Genomic DNA, 20179 nt, shown 5'->3' with positions numbered 1-20179 from the left:
GCGGGGGCTTCGCCCCCGAGCCCCCCTTTCGTTACTCTTAAGGGTAACAAGAAAACCCTAACCCAACTTATTTTAAATACAACGTTTATCTTTCTTTTATGCGGGGGCTTCGCCCCCAAGCCCCCTTTGTTTGCTCTTAAAGGTCACAAGAAAACGCTAACCCAACTTATCTTAAATACTACGTTGATCTTTCTTTCATGCGGGGGGCTTCGCCCTCCGAGCCCCCCTTTGTTTGCTCTTAAAGGTCACAAGAAAACGCTAACCCAACTTATTCTAAATACTACGTTGTTCTTTCTTTCATGCAGGGGCTTCGCCCCCGAGCCCCCTTTGTTTGCTCTGAAAGATCACAAGAAAACGCTAACCCAACTTATTCTAAATACTACGGTGATCTTTCTTTCATGCGGGGGCTTCGCCCCCGAGCCCCCTTTTCTTTACCCTTAAGGATCACAAGAAAACCTTAACCCAACTTATTCTAAATACTACGTTGTTCTTTCTTTCATGCGGGGGGCTTCGCCCCCCGAGCACCCCTTTGTTTGCTCTGAAAGGTCACAAGAAAACGCTAGCCCAACTTATTTTAAATACTACGTTATTCTTTCTTTTCTGCGGGGGCTTCGCCCCCGAGCCCCCTTTTCGTTACTCTTAAGGGTAACAAGAAAACCCTAACCCAACTTATTATAAATACAATGTTTATCTTTCTTTTATGCGGGGGCTTCGCCCCCGAGCCCCTTTGTTTGCTCTTAAAGGTCACAAGAAAAAGCTAACCCAACTTATCTTAAATACTACGTTGATCTTTCTTTCATGCGGGGGGCTTCGCCCCCCGAGCCCCCCTTTGTTTGCTCTTAAAGATCACAAGAAAACGCTAACCCCACTTATCTTAAATACTACGTTGTTCTTTCTTTCATGCAGGGGCTTCGCCCCCGAGCCCCCTTTGTTTGCTCTGAAAGGTCACAAAAAACGCTAACCCAACTTATTCTAAATACTACGTTGATCTTTCTTTCATGCGGGGGCTTCGCCCCCGAGCCCCCTTTTCTTTACCTTTAAGGATCACAAGAAAACCTTAACCCAACTTATTCTAAATACTACGTTGTTCTTTCTTTCATGCGGGGGCTTCGCCCCCGAGCCCCCCTTTTCGTTACTCTTAAGGGTAAAAAGAAAACCCTAACCCAAGTTATTTTAAATACTACGTTAATCTTTTTTTATGCGGGGGCTTCGCCCCCGAGCCCCCTTTGTTTGCTCTTAAAGGTCACAAGAAAACGCTAACCCAACTTATCTTAAATACTACGTTGATTTTTCTTTCATGCGGGGGCTTCGCCCCCGAGCCCCCTTTGTTTGGTCTTAAAGGTCACAAGAAAACGCTAACCCAACTTATTCTAAATACTACGTTTATCTTTCTTTTATGCGGGGGGCTTCGCCCCCCGAGCCCCCCTTTGTTTGCTCTTAAAGGTCACAAGAAAACGCTAACCCAACTTATCTTAAATACTACGTTGATATTTCTTTCATGCGGGGGGCTTCGCCCCCCGAGCCCCCCTTTGTTTGCTCTGAAAGGTCACAAGAAAACGCTAGCCCAACTTATTTTAAATACTACGTTATTCTTTCTTAAGAAGAAAACCCTAACCCAAGTTATTTTAAATACTACGTTAATCTTTTTTTATGCGGGGGCTTCGCCCCCCGAGCCCCCCTTTGTTTGCTCTTAAAGGTCACAAGAAAACGCTAACCCAACTTATCTTAAATACTACGTTGATCTTTCTTTCATGCGGGGGCTTCGCCCCCCGAGCCCCCCTTTGTTTGGTCTTAAAGGTCACAAGAAAACGCTAACCCAACTTATTCTGAATACTACGTTTATCTTTCTTTTATGCGGGGGCTTCGCCCCCGAGCCCCCCTTTGTTTGCTCTTAAAGGTTACAAGAAAACGCTAACCCAACTTATTCTAAATACTACGTTGATCTTTCTTTCATGCGGGGGCTTCGCCCCCCGAGCCCCCCTTTTCTTTACCCTGAAGGATCACAAGAAAACCTTAACCCAACTTATTCTAAATACTACGTTGTTCTTTCTTTCATGCGGAGCCCCCCTTTGTTTGCTCTGAAAGGTCACAAGAAAACGCTAGCCCAACTTATTTTAAATACTACGTTATTCTTTCTTTTATGCGGGGGCTTCGCCCCCCGAGCCCCCCTTTTCGTTACTCTTAAGGGTAACAAGAAAACCCTAACCCAACTTATTATAAATACAACGTTTATCTTTCTTTTATGCGGGGGGCTTCGCCCCCCGAGCCCCCTTTGTTTTTTTCATTTCATTTATTTATTAATACAATGTCACTTACAGTATACACCAATCATGACACATAGGAACATACGAATAAAAATAGTTAATTAACAAAACAGTCATAATTTAAATAAAACATTAATAATTCAATTTAAATAATATTCGCTATTAAGCAGTACTAATCGTGCTCGGGGCGACTATGGCCTCGAGGTAACGCCCGGCTGTGGCTAAAAATCTCGGTTCAGGAGTTGAAAATAAGTCTAATGAGTTGTCCTGGTCCAATATACTATTAATGAGCATTAGAGCTCGGTAGAGAGGCGAGAGGGAATTGGACTTAGTACAGGTGTTCGGAATGTTGAGTAAGGGGAGTTTACGAGGACGGAGATTGTGTCTTGAAACAGGTGGAACATTTAAGGATACTTGCGCTAAGAGGAAACTGCTATTCGTCTGGCCTCGTATTAAACCAACAAAGAAACGAACCAAGGTGATACTCCTACGAGCTTCGAGCGTCTGGTATCCCACCATACCCAACACGTACGGAGTTGGATACAAATACGGATAGTAAAAATACATTTTCTGAAATAAGTATCTTGCGAAAGATTTTTGTATTTTATATTGCTCTTAAAGGTCACAAGAAAACGCTAACCCAACTTATCTTAAATACTACGTTGATCTTTCTTTCATGCGGGGGCTTCGCCCCCCGAGCCCCCTTTGTTTGCTCTTAAAGGTCACAAGAAAACGCTAACCCCACTTATCTTAAATACTACGTTGATCTTTCTTTCATGCGGGGGGCTTCGCCCCCCGAGCCCCCCTTTGTTTGCTCTTAAAGGTCACAAGAAAACGCTAACCCCACTTATCTTAAATACTACGTTGTTCTTTCTTTCATGCAGGGGGCTTCGCCCCCCGAGCCCCCCTTTGTTTGCTCTGAAAGGTCACAAAAAAACGCTAACCCAACTTATTCTAAATACTACGTTGATCTTTCTTTCATGCGGGGGGCTTCGCCCCCCGAGCCCCCCTTTTCTTTACCTTTAAGGATCACAAGAAAACCTTAACCCAACTTATTCTAAATACTACGTTGTTCTTTCTTTCATGCGGGGGGCTTCGCCCCCCGAGCCCCCCTTTTCGTTACTCTTAAGGGTAACAAGAAAACCCTAACCCAACTTATTTTAAATACTACGTTAATCTTTTTTTATGCGGGGGCTTCGCCCCCGAGCCCCCTTTGTTTGCTCTTAAAGGTCACAAGAAAACGCTAACCCAACTTATCTTAAATACTACGTTGATCTTTCTTTCATGCGGGGGCTTCGCCCCCGAGCCCCCTTTGTTTGGTCTTAAAGGTCACAAGAAAACGCTAACCCAACTTATTCTAAATACTACGTTGATCTTTCTTTCATGCGGGGGCTTCGCCCCCGAGCCCCCCTTTTCTTTACTCTTGAGGATCACAAGAAAACCTTAACTCAACTTATTCTAAATACTATGTTGTTCTTTCTTTCATGCGAGCCCCCTTTGTTTGCTCTGAAAGGTCACAAGAAAACGCTAACCCAACTTATTTTAAATACAACGTTAATCTTTCTTTTATGCAGGGGCTTCGCCCCCCGAGCCCCCCTTTTCTTTACTCTTAAGGATCACAAGAAAACCTTAACCCAACTTATTCTAAATACTACATTGTACTTTCTTTCATTCGGGGGCTTCGCCCCCCGAGCCCCCCTTTGTTTGCTCTGAAAGGTCACAAGAAAACGCTAACCCAATTTATTTCAAATACTACGTTAATATTTCTTTTAAGCACCCCTTTTCGTTACTCTTGAGGGTAACATGAAAACCCTAACCCAACTTATTTTAAATACAACGTTTATCTTTCTTTTATGCGGGGCGCTTCGCCCCCCTTTGTTTGCTCTTAAGGATCACAAGAAAACCTTAACCCAACTTATTTTAAATACAACGTTGTTCTTTCTTTCATGCGGGGGCTTCGCCCCCCGAGCCCCCCTTTGTTTGCTCTGAAAGGTCACAAGAAAACGCTAACCCAACTTATTTTAAATACTACGTTGATCTTTCTTTCATGCTTCCCCCCTCGAGCCCCCCCCCCCTTTTTTCTGTTCTTATCTTCCGGCACCATCATCAGGCCTTGAAACCTAATCGTAGTCATAGTTCATTACAAGACTTCTAAGAAGCCCAAAAACAGCTATGATACGATGTTCCATCATGTAGTTCCAGTTCATATCTTCCGGCTCCATCATCAGACCTTGAAACCTAATCGTAGTCAAAGTTCATTACAAGACTTTTCTAAGAAGCCCAAAAACAGCTATGATACGATGTTCCATCATGTAGTTCCAGTTCATATCTTCCGGCTCCATCATCAGACCCTGAAACCTAATTGTTGTCAAAGTTCATTACAAGACTTTCCTAAGAAGCCCAAAAACAGCTATGATACGATGTTCCATCATGTAGTTCCAGTTCATATCTTCCGGCTCCATCATCAGACCTTGAAACCTAATCGTAGTCAAAGTTCATTACAAGACTTTTCTAAGAAACCCAAAAACAGCTATGATACGATGTTCCATCATGTAGTTCCAGTTCATATCTTTCGGCTTCATCATCAGACCTTGAAACCTAATTGTAGTCAAAGTTCATTACAAGACTTTTCTAAGAAACCCAAAAACGGCTATGATACGATGTTCCATCATGTAGTTCCAGTTCATATCTTCCGACTCCATCATCAGATCAGCTCAACAGTACCATATTATTGTATTGTCATCGGAACTACATATAGCTGCCAATTTTCATTACGCTACGACTCCTGGAAGATGGTTAAATTAGCCTCCGCAGATTCCATTACATAGTTAGTTACATACACGACGACCTAATAAAAGCGTGTTAAAAAATAATGTTGGGAAATATATCCAAGGCATTTCTGCGACGCAAAACGCCACCGAAACGCCGCAGAAATGTTGTCTGGCTCTGTCGCGCCAATACGCAAGAGCGATAGAGATAGGTAGCTACGAAAGAGTTATTATCGTGAGAGTTTACACAGAGCCCTCGTCTGTAGATGCATTCTACCATAGAGGAATAAGGAAAGGAAGAGTTTTAACTCCATACATTAGTAAACGCAAGTTATTTGTTCTGATATCTAGCGTCATTCACGCGTCAACTAGCGTAAATTATCAGTACTGCTACTTGTCAATAGATGTCGCGACGAACAAAATGCTCAACAATTTTTAGCTAATATTACTATAGTATTAATCAGCACTCTCTTTTCAATTCCTTCTGCTTGTAATATAAGTTGTAAACTGTTGTAATATTACATTTTTTGACAGACGCGACACTGTTGGCACCTACATTCGAGTAGTGGTACTGATAATTTAAGCTATTTGACGCGTGAATGCCGCCAGATGTCACTACAAATAACTTGCATTTACTGATGTATAGAGTTACAACTCTTCCCTTACTTATTCCTCTATGATTCTACGAAGTGGTGTACTCACCGCGTCGTATATCCTGCATGTGTGCGCGTGCGTGTGTGTGTGTGCGTGCGTGCGTGCATGCGTGCGTGCGTGTGTGTGTGTACTCACCGCGTCGTCGTCGTGGTCGCGCTTGCGGCCCACGTCGTACACCTTGACGGCGGACTCCTGCATGTGTGTGTGTGTGTGTGTGTGTGTGTGTGTGTGTGTGTGTGTGTGTGTGTGTGTGTGTGTGTGTGTGCGTGCGCGTGTGTGTACTCACCGCGTCGTCGTCGTGGTCCCGCTTGCGGCCCACGTCGTACACCTTGACGGCGGACTCCTGCATGTGTGTGTGTGTGTGTGTGTGTGTGTGTGTGTGTGTGTGTGTGTGTGTGTGTACTCACCGCGTCGTCGTCGTGGTCGCGCTTGCGGCCCACGTCGTACACCTTGACGGCGGACTCCTGCATGTGGTCGAAGTCGCCCATGTTCTCGACGACGCTGATCTGCGTGCCCCAGCGGTTCACGCTCAAAGCGTAGATGTTGCGCTTCACGTCGATCGTGGCTGTCAACAGTGTATTAATAAGCAAACATTCGGAGACCCATTTGTATTGTAAGACTACCAAAAACAAAATTTTTGTGTCCCATAAAAACAAAGTTTTGTAAGACCGACAAAAAAACAAAGTTTTGTAAGACCGACATAAACAAAAGTTTTATAAGATCTACAAAAACAAAGTTTTCTAAGAATTCTAAGACCGACATAAACAAAAGTTTTATAAGATTCACAAAAACAAAGTTTTGTAATGGTGCTCCCACACTGGGTTGTCATAAATGTTATATAACATGGTGTGATAGAGACGGCGCGATAGCCACAGCCAGTAAACACCGACATAAGACCGACAAAAACAAAAATTTTGTAAGACATCAAAAAACGTTTTGTAATACCCACAAAAAAAAGTATCAAAAAGTTAGGTAAGATCTTTTTTAACCCTCGACGCAAAAACGACGGGGTGTTATAAGTTTGACGTGTCTGTCTGTATGTCCGTCCGTCCGTCCGTCCGTCTGTCTGTCTGTTTGTCTGTCTGTCTGTGTGTGTGTCTGTCTGTGGCATTGTAGCTCCCGAACGGATGAACCGATTTAGATTTTTTTGTCTGAAAGCTGAGTTAGTCGGGAGTGTTCTTAGCCATGTTTCATAAAAATCGGTCTACTATGTCGCGGTCGGAGGTTTTTTCAAAATTGTAATTTTGTGGTTAGGTTATTACATTGCAGTCTATGTATTTTTTTTACCTATGCTAGAGTAGTCGAAGGGATCCAGCGTCTTAAAGCTGGTGTCGAACTGGCTCCGCTCTTCAGAGTCCTGATCGGAACACACCGCGTATAACGCGGACACCGTCGGGTTGAAGATCACCTGCAACACATTAAAATCGCTGTCAATAGAAATTGTCAACAATGTAAACAAACCATTGTATAAAATATCAATATTTTAGCACAATTTTATCATTTTAAATGTTGAGGATCATAATGTGATATGAATTGATTAAATAACACATGGATTTAGCCAGTATCTGATGAGTTAGAATGAAAATTAAAGACATTTTGACTACAAGGTTTGTTTACATTTTCACAAGTTCTATTGTGAGGCATAATATAAGTATGTTTCCAAGAAAAAATTGGACCAGCAATCGCTTCCGTGACCAGAGGCAATACGATTTAGAATTGCCAATACATAGACTTAAAAAAACCGCCCTTTCCTTACATGTATTGGGACCTTAGGGAACTTAGGGTTTGTTCTAAAACTAAAATCCCATTTAATCCAAAAGGCCTATTATTCAGTAGCTGAGTTCTTGGATGAATAGAACAATAGAACACAAAAATTGTTTCAATGTTTTAATTGAGATCAAATGCTAATTTAGTCATTGCTATATTTATTATGACACCCATCATTTTTGACATTTTGTATTATTCCTTTGTAAATAATATACCTATGTACCTAATTGTAAGACTGACGATGTATAATTAATACAAATAAATGAATATGAATATGAATATATTGACGGCGACTTTACATACATGTTAACCTTTCAACGCTTTTCCTCTTATATCAAAAATGGTGTAGACGCCAAAACGGCTGATGAAGAGTCAATATAGTGACTATACGACACGGGTGCACTGTTATAATAGGCTACTAAACTCATATCGAATTTGGCACAATAAATGATTGTCCTCTATAGTATTTGACATAAAAAACAATATTTTTATAGATTTTGGGTATTAAAAGTGTATGATGACTACGTATTTTCGATTAAAAAATGTGTGTATTTTTGTTATTTATTTTGGTCAAAACAATCATTGACATATTGAACTTTTTGCCTTCATACTTAAAAGTCAGAAAGTGTTGTTTTCGAGTAGAATGACCTGATGCACAGATCATCTATAGATTAAATTCACTGTGTTGTTTTCGTCTGATTACATAAAAGTATACTTTAAAAAATATTTTTTGCTGTTTTTAAGTCATAATAAAATATGGTAACATTTTATTTCGGTTGATTAGACAGTACTTAATCATATAAGACAGACTTAAAAAAGGGTCAAGTAGCCTATAGGTCGTCAAACTATTTTACTCAAAAAATTAATAAAGTAATAAACTAAAACTACCTAAAAATAAAACTTAAAATAATAAACTAAACTACCTAAAAATAAAACTTAAAATAGTAAACCTTGCTCGCGTGGCGAGGTACCCATTACGCAGGCAGCATTCCCGCGCTGATTTGCGATTGCAATCTTTTGCGCTAGAAAACTGCCCGCCCCCTCGACCCCCCAATTAGCGTAAGTTATTAAGAAAAATTAACTCACTGTTAGTTTTGTGACGATAATTAATTAATTTATTTATTTATTGCGCACGAAAGTTAAATAAAAATATTGTTTTTGTGTTAATTACATAAACTTTAAGCGATAATCTACATTCAGAATGTGAAAAAAGTAAACTTTTAGACAGATTTTATGCTTACTTACTGTCACAAAACTGACAGCGAGTTAATTTTTGTTAACAACTTACGCTAATTGAGGGGGCTCAAATTCTGAAAATGCCCCTAATGAAAATAACCGTGAATCATTCAAAACTCACAAGGCAAATAATGTTTTTTTTGTTTTTATTATTATAAATGGGCTTACTCTTGGCCACAGACTAGCCAAAGGCAAAGACGTGGCCTACGATGGAGTGAGCTCGCCCAGAAGATGCCTGTTCACCCTTGATTTGAAGGTCGCCGGGTTATATGAGCTCGGAAATATAGACGCCGGCAAGGAATTCCACTGACATCTAAGCCTAAAACTCACCTCTGATTTGTCTAAAGTTGGTACTGTTCTAAGTAGATGGAATGTTCTTAAATCCCATACTTCTGTATTTGATATTACCTGTGAACAAAAATAAAGAAATTAATACATTTAATAACAATTTTTCATTTTTAAAAACCTATCCAACAATATATCACACTTTACGTTTTTCCACTTTCTATTTTTGCACTTTGTCGTGATTGATATACATGGCACCAAATTTCAGCTTTCTAGTGCCAACGGTGACTGAGATTATCCGCGAACAGACGGACAGACAGACAGCGAAACAATAAGTGTTCCTAGTTGACAGCGGAACCCTAAAAAGGACGAGGAGGAAAGAAGCAGGTGCTTCCTAGTTCCAATTGGTGAACAGCAATGCACGGTTTGCAGATCTATTCGTTTAAATAAAAGCATAAATTAAATATAACAAGATCATACCATCCCATACATTAAAATGCGACCGCCTACAAACGCGCTTACACTCCACCACACATAGATGGCGCCACAAAAAAATGCCTTGTTGCCACCGATTATTTGTAGATTGGCATTAAGTGTCAATTCCGAGCCGTTAATCTATGCCAAAAGTGACAACGCCATCTACAAGTATAATCGAAAGCTACAAGACATTTTTTTTGGCGCCATCTATGTGTGGTGGAGTGTAAGCGCGGTCTTAGGCGGTCGCATTTTAATATATGGGATGGTATGATCATGTTATAGTTAATCTATGATAAAAGTGAGAATGCTTACTTCTAGTGAATTGGGATGGAACACGCCGCTGTGCGTTTGGTTGAGCTTGTCGAACTTGTGGATCTCCTTGCCGGAGTTCACGTCCCACAGCACGCCGTCTGCAACATGACAAACATACAGATTTAAAAATATAAGTGAAAATCGGGTTAGTTTAAATCTATCTAAATAATATTGTCTACGGTTACCGCGACAGTTACTCATGAAATAAAACTATGGAAACGGATTAAATCGCGTATAATGAATTTAAAAAACGCTGTAAAGAGTTCGAAACGTCGGGATGTATTTTAAATTCATTATACGCGATTTAATCCGTTGCCATAGTTTTATTTCAATCTAAATATATAAAAGAAGAAACTGATCGACTGATTGACTGACTAACATATCAAAAAACGCACAGCCGAAACCGCTGGTCCTAGAAATTCCAAATTTGGGATGTGGGTTCCTTTTAAGGTAAACTGGAGCACTAAGAGAGGATTTTTCAAAATTCACCTTTTAAGGGGGTGAAATGGGGGTCCAAAGTTTGTATGGAAAACTAGATTAGATTAGTACGAGGGCGAAGGGAAAAACATAGTACTCGTACACACATAAAGGTAAATAAGCGAACTTAAACCAGATTTTAGTTCTTGAAGTCATGATCACAGTCAAGTCACGGCGGTCTTTTGGTTCTTGGTGTCTGTCTGTCTGTCCGTCTGTCTGTTTACCTGATACACAGTATAAAACCAGTAATAACTCTTCTTACAAACTTCACGCCGCGCGGTGTGTCCCCCTCCCTCCCCTCGCATGCGGCGAAAACATGCGAAACTGGTGATTATTGGGCTGGACAGTCGGGGCCGCGTTTGCGCGCTGTGTTGACGTGTTGAGTTCGGGAGAAAATGACGTCAGCACCGAAGACATATTTTCGTTACTGTAGTGTTTATGGGTGTATGGAAAGTTCTCAAAATGCGGAAATGTCATTCTTTAGAATTCCTAGACACCCAGAAAAGTAAGTGGTTGTTATATATTTGCAGTGTTAGGTACATTATTGCTTACGTAAATGGCGTAAAAGTGAGATTTAAAGCTAGAATGACACATTAAAATCAATAAGGATTTATCTGTAACGACATTTAGGTAGATGCTGCGATCTATCTAGCTCGAAAGTTTGGTACCTACTTAAATATTGTGCAAACATCTATTCAAACATTTTATGTAAATATGATTTCGTCAGTATTTAAGAAACAAATACGTACTTGAATCTTTATTAGATAAAAAGGTAGAAAGAGCGTTGGTACTAGCATAGCGCCATACACAGTTACTAATACGAGTAGGACAGTAGGTACCTACGTTTCTAGTTCAAACGAATCTTTTTTTTATTGTGATGGATTGGGTGTATTCTAGAGAAAACATATAAAATGAACACTTAAATTAACGCTTTTGCAATTATTTACACAATCTACTATTGCGCGTATGAGAGTAATATATTTATAATGATTTTTTGTATCTTCAATACTGACTAATGTGGTGTCATGACGTGGTATTGTTATACTAAAACCTACTTACAGTTAATAGTACCTATTAGATTTACAACAACTTACATTGTACGAAGTCGATTATAGTAACGTTGTACAACCCTGCGTGACCTTGCGCAGTAGTAACGACCGCGCCGCCGCTGCCGGAGATTAACTACTGATATATCCTTATACTGTGCCTGATAGCACCAATTCATCCGTGGGGTTGAAGGTGGCCCTGTTCTTGGCGTGCTGGGTGGAGATGGTGTCTGTCCGTCTGTCTGTCTGTCTGTCTGCTTACCTGACAGCACCAGTTCATCCGTGGGGTTGAAGGTGGCCCTGTTCTTGGCGTACTGGTTGGAGATGGTGTCTGTCCGTCTGTCTGTCTGTCTGTCCGTCTATCCGTCTGTCTGTCTGCTTACCTGACAGCACCAGCTCGTCCGTGGGGTTGATGTAAAATCTTCGCTGGTCTCAGGTCTTCGTAGTGATGGTGAAATAATAAGCGGACTGTAGTTTGGTGCTGGTTTTAATCCAAATTGTGAAAAGACAAAGAAAAGTGGTACAGTGAATGTCGTTGGAGGCGGAATCAACGAACAGTAACCGTAAGTTTTTGAAAGCTCAAAGCTGTCAAATTTGAATTTTGAATATTGCCATAGGTAAATTTGTGCATAGAGATTATTTGAATTACATATTATTATGTGACTTTAAACAATATTGATATTTTATTTAAAAAATACAAATTGAATAAATAATGAATTATGAATGCTTAATGAATTAAAAATAATACAAATGATTTATAAAATGCGTAATGTCAACTTGAATGAATACAATATTGAATATTTGAATTAAAAAATATGCAAATTGAACATATGATGTGACAATTATTATGAATTAAATTAAATAATATTAAATGGAAATTAATGAAAATGCAGATTTAAAGAAAAAGGATCAAAAATGAATTAATGTTTGAACGTTTCTGAACATGCTCCCGCCTTGAAGTCTATGACTTCAACAATGTGTAGACAGGGAGAGGGTAGAAGATGCTGAGAACCCGTGCGATGCCGTCGCTGCCATGGATACCTCCCGAAGTGTAGCTGCTGCGAACCGGTGAAGTTTGAGGGCTGCAATCTGTGCATGTGCATGAAAATAATGGATCGCCCTATGAGGAAATGGGAAAGGAATGAAAAATTACTGAATTTACGTTGGATAGTAATTGCCGTTAGTTTGAATCAGTCGTTAATGTATGTGAATGTGTGTAAATAATGTGAACTGTTGTAAATGAATCGGTGAGTCTCCTAGCCCCTGACGGTCTCTTGATACGTTGCCAATCAAGAGATGCACCGTCTTGCTGTTTAATAGAGGCCCTGCATGAAGGAATGTGAGGCGGTAATATTTAAATATGTACACAATGATGTGATGTATGAAACTGAGCAATCCTGATCTATCAATGACATAATCGTAGACGGGGTTGCTCGGTGTTCCCACCACACGATTGGGGTTGTGTCTGTGAACAATATGTGAAAACGCCACTGAAGTACACCGAAATGAGATACCCTGAACCGAAGGCGACTCATCTAACTGTATGGGTTGCTCGTCAGGATCAGCTTTCGAAAACTGCTCCTCACAAGCGTTTTGTTCTGGCACCAAACTGTGCCTGGGAACGATTGAACCTGACTCCCTAAAAATCGAGACCTGGATATTTGAATCTAAATGAATGTCAAGTGCAGATGTGCATTTATTTGTGTGAAAAGTATTAGACTGCAGATTGTGTGTTTTGCAGTCTATATTGTTTTTCAAAGCCTGAGTCGACACTTGGATGGTAGAATTAGGCTGTGAGTATTTCTGAATTAGCACTTGAGCTGATGACATGCATGCGAAGTAGGCATCTTCAAAGAGAGCCAGCTCCTCTCCGATATCCTCTTCAACTGTGAACTCGGACAATATCCCAATATCTGTCTGAATTGAATCGAATTCATTGTATAAAGGCCTTACTCTGTGAAATCGTAACTTTAATTCAGCAAGCTGCAATTCGCTTAGCTGTTGTTCGGCCGCTAATTTAAAAACAAACTGCTGAAAGGCCGTAAGTTTGCCTCTAATAACCTCACGCTTGTAATTAAGTTTGAATAAATTTTGGTTAGAAGACATTGTGACATAATAAATTAATTTAATTGCCTAAATATATTTAAATAAAATGTCATGAGTATAATTTTGCCATTCGAAACTGTCAGGCGCTCAACCTTAAATGCAACGCTGATATGAGATGCACTGATGGTTATGTAATCACTTAATGATCTTGTTTACGTTACCGGCAAACGGCAGTTCGACATAAAATTGACCTAAAAACGTGTTCGCGTGAGATTAAGTGTTTAAAATTGAAATTAGACGTGTGAATTATAGAAATGACTGTATGATTAATGAATAAAAGTTAGGTATGAAGTTAAAAGTGAATTTGTGAATTTAAATGTTATGTATTGCTACGGAATGTGTTGAAAGGTTAGGATATGCCTACAAAAATGAATATTATGTGAATAAGTGTGAATATCTCCTGTGTACTGACCAAACTGTGGCAATGAAGACAATGAATTTACTATTATGTGAATTTGATAGAATAACTGTTAATATGAATATAATTGAAATGTATGAATGGATGGAGCAGTTGCAAAAAAAAAACAAAGGAATGTAAATGGAATAGAAGGAAAAGGAACGATCTCACTATTTCGTGCTTCCTCCTTCTGCGCTGACTGCTCCTGAATATGAATATGGATGGCTGCCGCTGTTCTCCACTGGATTGCTCCTGGATTGGTCTGGTTGGTGCTGGATGGGCTGGATGGATTCCGTAACTGTCTGATGGTTACGGTGAATTCCCACTGCAGTGGAATGCTCCGTGTGTCCGGTGAATGCTGGGTACACTCGTCGATCCTGACTGATGGGACACGATGAGTGTCAGCTCCGGAACTGGCACGTAGCTGAATGTGCCCTACGCCAACCTGGATGACCCACGGCTTCGTTGAAGAAAGTCCGTTGAATATGTGGAGCTCGACTCGGTGCCACAATCTTGCCCCCTCACAATTTCGAAGGCTCGATGGACCATAGCTTCCAAATTACATGGATGTGGATTCCAAATTGTATAAATGTGAATAAATATGAGAAGAACAAAGAAAATGACACTGTGAATGTCGTTGTGGAGCGGAACCAACGAACAGTAACCGTAAGTTTTTGAAAGCTCAAAGCTGTCAAATTTGAATTTTGAATATTGCCATAGGTAAATTTGTGCATAGAGATTATTTGAATTACATATTATTATGTGACTTTAAACAATATTGATATTTTATTTAAAAAATACAAATTGAATAAATAATGAATTATGAATGCTTAATGAATTAAAAATAATACAAATGATTTATAAAATGCGTAATGTCAACTTGAATGAATACAATATTGAATATTTGAATTAAAAAATATGCAAATTGAACATATGATGTGACAATTATTATGAATTAAATTAAATAATATTAAATGGAAATTAATGAAAATGCAGATTTAAAGAAAAAGGATCAAAAATGAATTAATGTTTGAACGTTTCTGAACAGTGGCCCTGTTCTTGGCGTGCTGGGTGGAGATGGTGTCTGTCCGTCTGTCTGTCTGTCTGTCTGTCCGTCTATCCGTCTGTCTGTCTGCTTACCTGACAGCACCAGCTCATCCGTGGGGTTGAAGGTGGCCCTGTTCTTGGCGTACTGGTTGGAGATGGAGGGCGCGAGGGTGAGGAGCTCCCTCCCCGTGCGCGTGTCGAAGATGGTGGCGGTCTCTCCTTTGGTGCCGATTATGCGGTCGTCAGACATCTTGGAGAACTCTACGTATTCCTCGTTGTCTAGTTGAAACCTGCCAATAAAATAGTTGCTGATGTGACTCAATGTGGTTGTAATACTTGAAATCTATCCATACTAATATTATAAATGGGGCACAGACAGACAGACACACACACACACAGACAGACAGGCAAACAGACAGACAGACACGTCAAACTTATAACACCCCGTCGTTTTTGCGTCGGCGGTTAAAAATACACGAATTGAGAACCCCTTTCCAGATTTGGGGCGGCGGTAAAAATGTCTTAGAACAAGTGAGACCCAAGAAAAAATTAAAACATTGAAAAAATGATGATTCTTTAAAATTGACTTAGTAGACCGATTTATAATATTAAAAGTGTGTGTGTCTGTTTGTTTGTCCGTCTTTCATGGCAAAACGGAGCGACAAATTGACGTGATTTTTTAGATGGAGGTAGTTGAAGGGATGGAGAGTGACATAGGCTACTTTTTGTCTCTTTCTAACGCGAGCGAAGCCGCGCGCAAAAGCTAGTATTTTATAATTTTAATGAGGGGATTAAAAATAAGGAGGAAGAGAGAGAAGGCCTTTGCCCAGCAGTGGGGCACTATTTAAAGCAGGCAATTTTTTTTTCATGTATATTTAATATAGTCCATAGCCATACTAATATTATAAATGGGAAAGTGTGCGTATCTGTTTTGTTTGTTTTAATTTAAGATTAGCAGTTAAGTTCATAAATGCATGTATGTTTTTATAGAAACAAACAGATTCTTTTTTTAAATATATATTTGTGGTAAAGGCCTTACTTAGTGATTGACTTACATTTGTTCGAATTCCTTCATATTCCAGAGCGCAGAAAGCGGTCGCCACGTCGTGGTGGCTGAAGCTAGCAGCAGTAAACCATCGCGACTCGCCTGTTAAATCATGTTCAAAGCGTTATTTTCAAATAAATCTTTGATAGTTTATTTGCTAGGACAGTTACATTCCGTTGATATTTTTTTGTTGACCTGCATGTGGTATGTCATTTGTCTGCGAAATGTCATTTGATATTTGCCAGTTGCTTTTCGGTGAAGGAAAACATCGTGAGGAAACCGGACTAATTCCAATAAGGCTAAGTTACCCTTCGGGTTGGAAGGTCAGATGGCAAAACTTTCGTAAAACTAGTGCCTACGCCAAATCTTGTGATCTTGGGATAACGATAGGAAGATGATGCCCATACAACCATTTCAGTCGCAAAATCTTCAAATCAGTAACTAACAGTCAAATGTGACATAACGCGTGGTAACGTCGTGCAAACAATGCGACCGTATTGATACAATAACAAAATGTAGCCGTCGTGTGCACTCGTTACGGTAACAAAATGTGTACGAATTTGTGGCTGTCAATGTCACTGTCAGAATGACTTTTAACGACACTTTATTAGTCGACGTTTGCACACATAACGGTAACAACATGTGGACGAATTTGTGGCTGTCATTGTCACTGTCAGAACGGTTTCTGACAGTGACATTGACAGAATTTGTACACACATGTGTAGGTCTGATTACCGAACTGCTCCTAAACCACTGTATCCGCAAATGACAATCTGAAATACGAAGGTTTCTCAAACTGTCTTGTGAAGTTGTGGACTGGTTGCTTTGAATCATTTAAATATGAGCGAATTAAATAATAATAAACGACGACGACCATTTAAGCACTCTTCGACATTTTATAGAAATGTGGGAAAGTTAAGAAAAGTGCAGAATGATAATACAAATAGATAAGCACTTTATAGTTACTTAATGTATTAAATATATAATTTTTAATTCTTATTGATAAAAATGAAGTGTAGTGTTGCTTTACACAATAAAAGTAGGAATCAAATGAAATAGAGTATTTACTGTGATATTAATAGAATTTCTGTTGCGCAATGATAGTTTTTTTCAGTACAGATGCTGCTTTTTTTAATGCAGTAGTGCGAGCAAATCAAGCAATGATTCATTTCTTGTCTGGTCGAAACTCTTAGCTTAGATTTAGGTACTGAAAATCGTCGTACGATACACGTGCGAAAAGGACATTCACAACTCGTGTCGATTTAAAACACTCCCTTCGTTCGTGTATTAATTTATCGCTACTCGTATCGATTTTCCTCTTTTCCGCACTCGTATCTACAAGTATTTTGTTTGGGTTACAAAAAAAACACATTATTTACTCTACTACGTTTTATTTATGTCTCTTTAACATTACAAATTTGTAGACACTTATCTATACAAAAATCTTGACAAAAGAAGTACAGATCGCTGAAATTAATGTTGATAATAGTAATATTAATGACGACTACTTCAACAAGTGTCAATTGTGAAATGCCGCAAAATACTAGTTGCTCTATAGAAGACCATAATAATATGATCCCCGATCCTTTACAACCCAGCAGCTCGGTACGCACGTTACAATTTTTTTTAAATCTTCTTTAATGAGGGCAACTGAGTACGACGGCATATTTAATTGTTTATAAAGTTTGAGGATACCTGGAAAAAATGAATACAAGAAGCCATTTTGAAAATATAATAAATATTCACTGCTTTCGGTCACGCGTGTACGCTGCGACCATTTTGCGACCATTTGTCGACCGTTTGGCGACTGTTTTTTTACATGGAATATTACCGTCTTAATCCATATTTTAACAACTTTATTGGTTTTCTAGGCATTATTTTTATTATTTCAGTATAGTTTATGCACCGGAGCACTAAAAGTTCACCAATCAATATACATATCACGCAAACACCGAGTAGTCAATAATATTATTACTGGTTAAACTGAGGTAAATTGATGGCGCGTTGATAAATTTAGACTTATTTTATGAAATCACTCGAGCAATTTAATTGGCCATGGTAATTAGCCCACATTATATTACAAATGCAAACAATATTTATCTTTAAAAAATTCTTACGCCATTACATTTTAATGTCAAATGATTTTATTTCTTTTTTAATTTGACGTCTCTGACAGTCGCCATTTGAAAAGAATGAAATGAACGAATGATTTTGGGAAAGTAGTCGCCAAACGGTAACAATGTGTGCACGCGTAGTGCACACTTCTGTCACTTCTGTGACCATTTGTGCCTGTTACCAATCGTCCCCATTTGGGTCGCCGCGACTAAACGTCGACCGTACTGCGACTAAGCATTGAGACCCGAAGACCTGTGTGTACACAAAATAGGAGGATTTGCGTAGGAACGGCGACCGATTATGGTTATATGGGTGATGTACCTGCATGTGATAGATGTATGACTCGTGGACTTGGTAGGTGTTTTCCTCGGCGCCGCTGAACAGGTTGAAGATGCGTATGTCACCTGAAGATGTCGCTGCTAGCAGTTGCTGCTGCGTCGGCTGTAACATACACATTTACTTTAATAGGTTAATATCAAAGATATATATAACTCCGTAAAGACAGATAAAGTCTAAGAAAAAAACTTACCTCAGTACCATACAGAAAAAGGTACGGTGGCCTAGATGGCATTACACTTTTGGGGTACGCTTAGCTAGATGGCGCTAATATTAATATTTGACATTTTAAAATATATCAAGCTAAGAATATGGGCCAAATTGTCAAAATTGAGGTTCAAAATTTGTAAGCCTGTGTCAAGAGATGGCAGTTTATGCACTGTGATTATACGTTTTACTTCGACAGTAACTCTCTATAATACTCGATCCTCTTTGGTTAATATCAAGTGATTATTTGAGGTTGAACAAGTTGATCTTTATTTTATACCGTCGTAATCGACTCTAATTCTAAAAAAAAAGATATTTAGATCGACTTAGACAAATATTACAAGTTTTAAGTCTTCTAATTGGCAGCCGATGTTCGCAGGATTTATTACACGTCATTTTAAATAATTTCACAGTGCATAGTCTGCTATGATTAGACATTTTTAACCGACTTCAAAAAAGGAGGAGGTTCTCAATTCGACTGAATGTTTTTTTTTTTTTTTTTTTTTTTTTTTTTATGTATGTTCCTCGATATCTCCGAGAATTGTGGACTGATTTTCAAAATTTTTTTTTTTGATCGAACGGGTATAACCCCGAGATGGTCCCATTGGCACCAAGTCAGGGTCTGATGATGGGATCCTGGAGAAATCGAGGGAACTCTTCAAATGTTATAGGTACATGTAATGTTTTCAGTGTATTTTTCAAAGGTAAACCAGTATTTACGCCTGATGGTAATAATTTTATGTGGCTGAGCTGATGATGGAAGGTCAACTCCTCAATGGTTAGGAGTTAAAGGATAATTCTTTCACTAGTGTACATGTATTCGGACTGATACATATAATATCAATAGGAACCACTAAAAATCAACAAATAAATAAACTTTTTTAACAAAAAATAAAACCGCCTTCAAAAATAAGCGCGTTACAAAACACGGAGAAACTAAAAAGCAAAAAATAATAAACCTTTGAATTCAGATTTCTTATCGTATTGCAATAATCTAAACATCCAAATTATAAACAAATAAATTATTTTTGGAGTCGGTGCCAGCCTGCGTATGGTTGGGTGGGGCAAACAGGCAATAGCAAGGCGACGAACAGGTCTGGTACCGACTGCAAAAATAATTGATTTGTTTATAATTTGGATGTTTAGATTATTGCAATACGATAAGAAATCTGAATTCAAAGGTTTATTATTTTTTGCTTTTTAGTTTCTCCGTGTTTTGTAACGCGCTTATTTTTGAAGGCGGTTTTATTTTTTGTTAAAAAAGTTTTAGTTTGACAGTAACTCTTTATAATAGTCAATCGTCTTCGGTCGCTCTAGTACTCACGTGGAAGATGGTGTGCGTGAAGTAGGCGTCGTCGTCCTGCAGACGCAGCGTGCGCGCGGCGGCGAAGTGCGAGTGCGCGAGCTTGGCGTCGGCTCTCCGGCTGGCGTAGCACGGCGCGCCCAGCTCGCGGCGCAGCAGGCGCGCGCACACGTTGGGCGCCGGCGCGGCCAGGAGGGAGCCCGCGCCGCGCGGGTCGGGGCACTTGTGCGGCCTGGGGGGGAGGGGGGACCAGATGTAACATGCACAATGCTCGACTGGTACATAATGCTTTAACCCTTAAATGCATGAATTTTTCTTTTAACGAGATATTAATATA

The 20179-nt window shown here is 39.5% G+C and overlaps 1 protein-coding gene across 1 annotated transcript in view; it reads right to left on the bottom strand.

Moving 5' to 3' along the window:
* The window catches only part of LOC125239755 (protein mahjong), an 85823-nt gene that overhangs the window by 7474 nt on the left and 58170 nt on the right, over positions 1–20179 (bottom strand). Inside the window, exons 24-31 of the mRNA XM_048147425.1 lie at positions 19864–20074; positions 18318–18437; positions 15892–15983; positions 14930–15126; positions 9764–9861; positions 9020–9097; positions 6974–7094; positions 6094–6251 (exon numbers count right to left, since the gene is read on the bottom strand). Coding sequence (XP_048003382.1) covers positions 6094–6251; positions 6974–7094; positions 9020–9097; positions 9764–9861; positions 14930–15126; positions 15892–15983; positions 18318–18437; positions 19864–20074 — 1075 coding nt within the window. The remainder of the gene's footprint in view (positions 1–6093; positions 6252–6973; positions 7095–9019; positions 9098–9763; positions 9862–14929; positions 15127–15891; positions 15984–18317; positions 18438–19863; positions 20075–20179) is intronic.

Source organism: Leguminivora glycinivorella, chromosome 26 (assembly GCF_023078275.1).
Source record: "Leguminivora glycinivorella isolate SPB_JAAS2020 chromosome 26, LegGlyc_1.1, whole genome shotgun sequence".
Classification (NCBI taxonomy): Eukaryota; Metazoa; Arthropoda; class Insecta; order Lepidoptera; family Tortricidae; genus Leguminivora; species Leguminivora glycinivorella.
Note: the sequence above shows the minus strand (reverse complement) of the source record. Positions and strands in the feature narration are given on the sequence as shown.